The sequence below is a fragment of the Austrofundulus limnaeus genome, unplaced genomic scaffold, assembly GCF_001266775.1.
Source record: "Austrofundulus limnaeus strain Quisiro unplaced genomic scaffold, Austrofundulus_limnaeus-1.0 Scaffold629, whole genome shotgun sequence".
NCBI lineage: Eukaryota > Metazoa > Chordata > Actinopteri > Cyprinodontiformes > Rivulidae > Austrofundulus > Austrofundulus limnaeus.
This window is the reverse complement of record NW_013953031.1, coordinates 190063-193074: the sequence shown is the minus strand read 5'-3', so window position 1 is coordinate 193074 and position 3012 is coordinate 190063. Positions and strand designations below refer to the sequence as shown.

Sequence of the window (3012 nt, the reverse complement as noted above, 5' to 3'; positions counted from 1 at the left end):
TAAAACATGTGTTATACATGTGGACCACATGTAAAACATGTGTTATACATGTGGACCAAATGTAAAACATGTGTTATACATGTGGACCAAATGTAAAACATGTGTTATACATGTGGACCAAATGTAAAACATGTGTTATACAAGTGGACCAAATGAATGATATGCTGGACTAAGGTGGATCTTCCTACCTAAATGTGAAACTGGTTTTTGACTGGACCCATTACAGATCAAGACTGAAGACTTTTCTGAAGGACAGCCAGTTCTTTAATCATGAATAACTGACACCTTTTTTCAGAAACTATGTTTTTGTGACCTGTTTTTTTTTTCTTTATAAATTGTCCTAATATTATAATGTTAACACTTTGTAAACCTTATTAAAGAATTGTTTGTATGTCAGACAAAACCATCTGATTGCTTCTCTGTTCCACCAGCTCACTGAAGATACGCCATCACTACAACAATCACTCTTTGTTGTCTTCCTCTCTTCCTGCTGGTTCCATACCCATCATCCATTGTCCAGTATGCCCACTGTCCCTCCACTGCACATGTCCAAACCATCTCATTGGAAGTCTCCAAACCTGAACAGCACCTCTGATGGAGTCATTTCTAATCCTGTCAATCTGGTCCCTGAACATCTTACTCCTCTCTACAGAACCTCCACCTCTCCAGGCTCTCTTTCACCTGCTCCCTACTCTCACTAACCATCTCATATCATCTCCACTCCTGTAAATTTAACATTTGATACTTTAGTGCAACAATGGCCTCACTTGGTTGTGTAAACAGCAGCAGAACTCTTCAGATGGAGTCAGGTCAAAGTGTCTTTGTCATCTGATTCAGTTTTGCATAAACCAAAAACAAAACAATAAAACAGTTAAGTCTTATTCTGTTGTTGGAATATTTCTCCTTCTGATCCTTTTCACTCTCCACTTTTCCTCAGACCAGTAACTTTTAGTGGTTTTACAATGCAGCGGCCGTGCAGACAACAAACACACTAAAAGGCTCGAGTCCATTTATTTTATTTTATTTTTTGTCCATTTTAGAAATCGTGTTTGTTCGTGCGTTTAGGACCTCTCAGCTCAGCATGGCAGCTTATTCCTCTCCTCTCGGAGCTCGCTGAGATTCTACTTTGCAGCACTTTTCTGTTTGTGTGCTTTTGGACCACAACAGTGCGACTGGAACATAAAGGGTTCGTGGAGACCCTGGAAACAGGAGAGACTCTTCTAGAGTCGAGGCCARTTCAAAAACAGCTTTAATCCTGATCTTTATTAAAAAGATGAAGATGTTCAGGAGTTTTATAAGAGCTGCAATCTGAACAACTTTTTATTTGTTTWACATCTTTGTTCTCAGGATACCTGATACTGAGAGTTTATCTTCTTTAGCAGCTGTGATTCTCCTGCATTTTGTTATTGGAACTTTGAAGTGGACAAATCTTTCATTTTCACATTTGAACCCTTCAGTTGGGTCTACAGAAAGTGGAACTGCAATGCTTTGGGCTGAATTCCTCCTTCAGCCCCGCCCCTTCCTGTAGTGTGTCTCAGATCAACTCGTTTTGAGGCTGTCTCTTTAAATCCAAACGAGGCGCTTCACACCCTGCCCCCCTCCAGCTTCCAGACCAGTTCATTCCAGTTTGACAGAGGGGTTAATGGTTAGATAGCTGCACAGAAACGTTTTATTTACAAATTAATTAAAAGACGTGAACAAGAGTCTGAGCCAGAACCAGGGTCTGAGCCAGAACCAGGGTCTGAGCCAGAACCAGGGTCTGAGCCAGAACCAGGGTCTGAGCCAGAACCAGGGTCTGAGCCAGAACCAGGGTCTGAGCCAGAACCAGGGTCTGAGCCAGAACCAGGGTCTGAACCAGAACTAGGGTCTGAGCCAGGGTTAGGACTTTCCTGATATGTTTCCTGTGAACCCAGAGAAACTAAAGCAGAGGTTTGGATCCCAGCTGCACCTGGGTCCAGTCTGAATATAACCAACTCATTTATTGGAATTGTTATWAAGTTATCAGCTCAGTGACAACAAGCATCTGCTCATGTCCGTTTATAAAACTTTTATTTTCCACACAGTGACAGTTTAAAGCTGTGCTGTAGCAACTTGTCTGAAACGCTCTGTGTTTCTGCCCACCTGCTGCTCGCAGAGTTTCTTCTGGATCTCCTGGCTGTGGCAGACACTGTAGACCACAGGTTTGGACAGCTCTGTCTCGATGAGGGACAGCCATGTCCGCAGGTTGTTCATGTTCTTATCAAGCTGCTGAACGGTCACCAACGTCTCCTTCAGCTTTCTCACCCTGATGAGAGAAAGAGAAACAATGAAGACATCTTTAACAGACCTTCTGTTCAAGATCTTTTTTATTTGGATTTTTGAAAGTGAGACTGAAACCAAGGTTTAGGACCATTTCAAGTTAAAGCTGCTGCCACACACTTTTATAATTCACCACATGTGTTGGTGTTTTTTCTGAACTACTAATGGATGGATCCTGCTGCCACTGCTAATGATGAGGGCAGACTGCAGAGCATCATTCACTCTACAGACCAGGTAAGTGACTGACACCTGCCCCCTCTCCATGACATGCACACCTTCAGGAAAGCTCCTTGCAGACCCCTCCCAGCCTGGACATGGACTCATGGTGACTGTCCCTAATGGCAGGAGGTTGTGGTCCATCAGAACTGAGACCTCCCGTCACATCAACACTTTCTTTCCCTTGGCTATTAAACTCATCAACAWGTCCAAGGACCCTCACTGATGTTAGCCCCATTACATATTATACTAAAGTATGGACAATATGAGTTACACTGACACAATGTTTGCACTGGTGTCAGGTGTGTACTGTGTTATGTTCATTTACACAAAGCAAAATTACTTATGTTTTATCATTTTGCAATAATAGTCCAGAACTCCAATTCTTAGCTAGTTTCAATTAATATTTTTTAGCCAATAGTCATCTTTTGATTCTGGATGGATGGATGGATGGATGGATGGATGGATGGATGGATGGATGGATGGATGGATGGATGG

General features: G+C 42.5%; 1 protein-coding gene across 1 annotated transcript in view; it reads right to left on the bottom strand.

Moving 5' to 3' along the window:
• The window catches only part of LOC106531414 (nesprin-2), a 31125-nt gene that overhangs the window by 9936 nt on the left and 18177 nt on the right, over window positions 1–3012 (bottom strand). The window contains exon 9 of the mRNA XM_014027279.1: window positions 2122–2284. Coding sequence (XP_013882733.1) covers window positions 2122–2284 — 163 coding nt within the window. The remainder of the gene's footprint in view (window positions 1–2121; window positions 2285–3012) is intronic.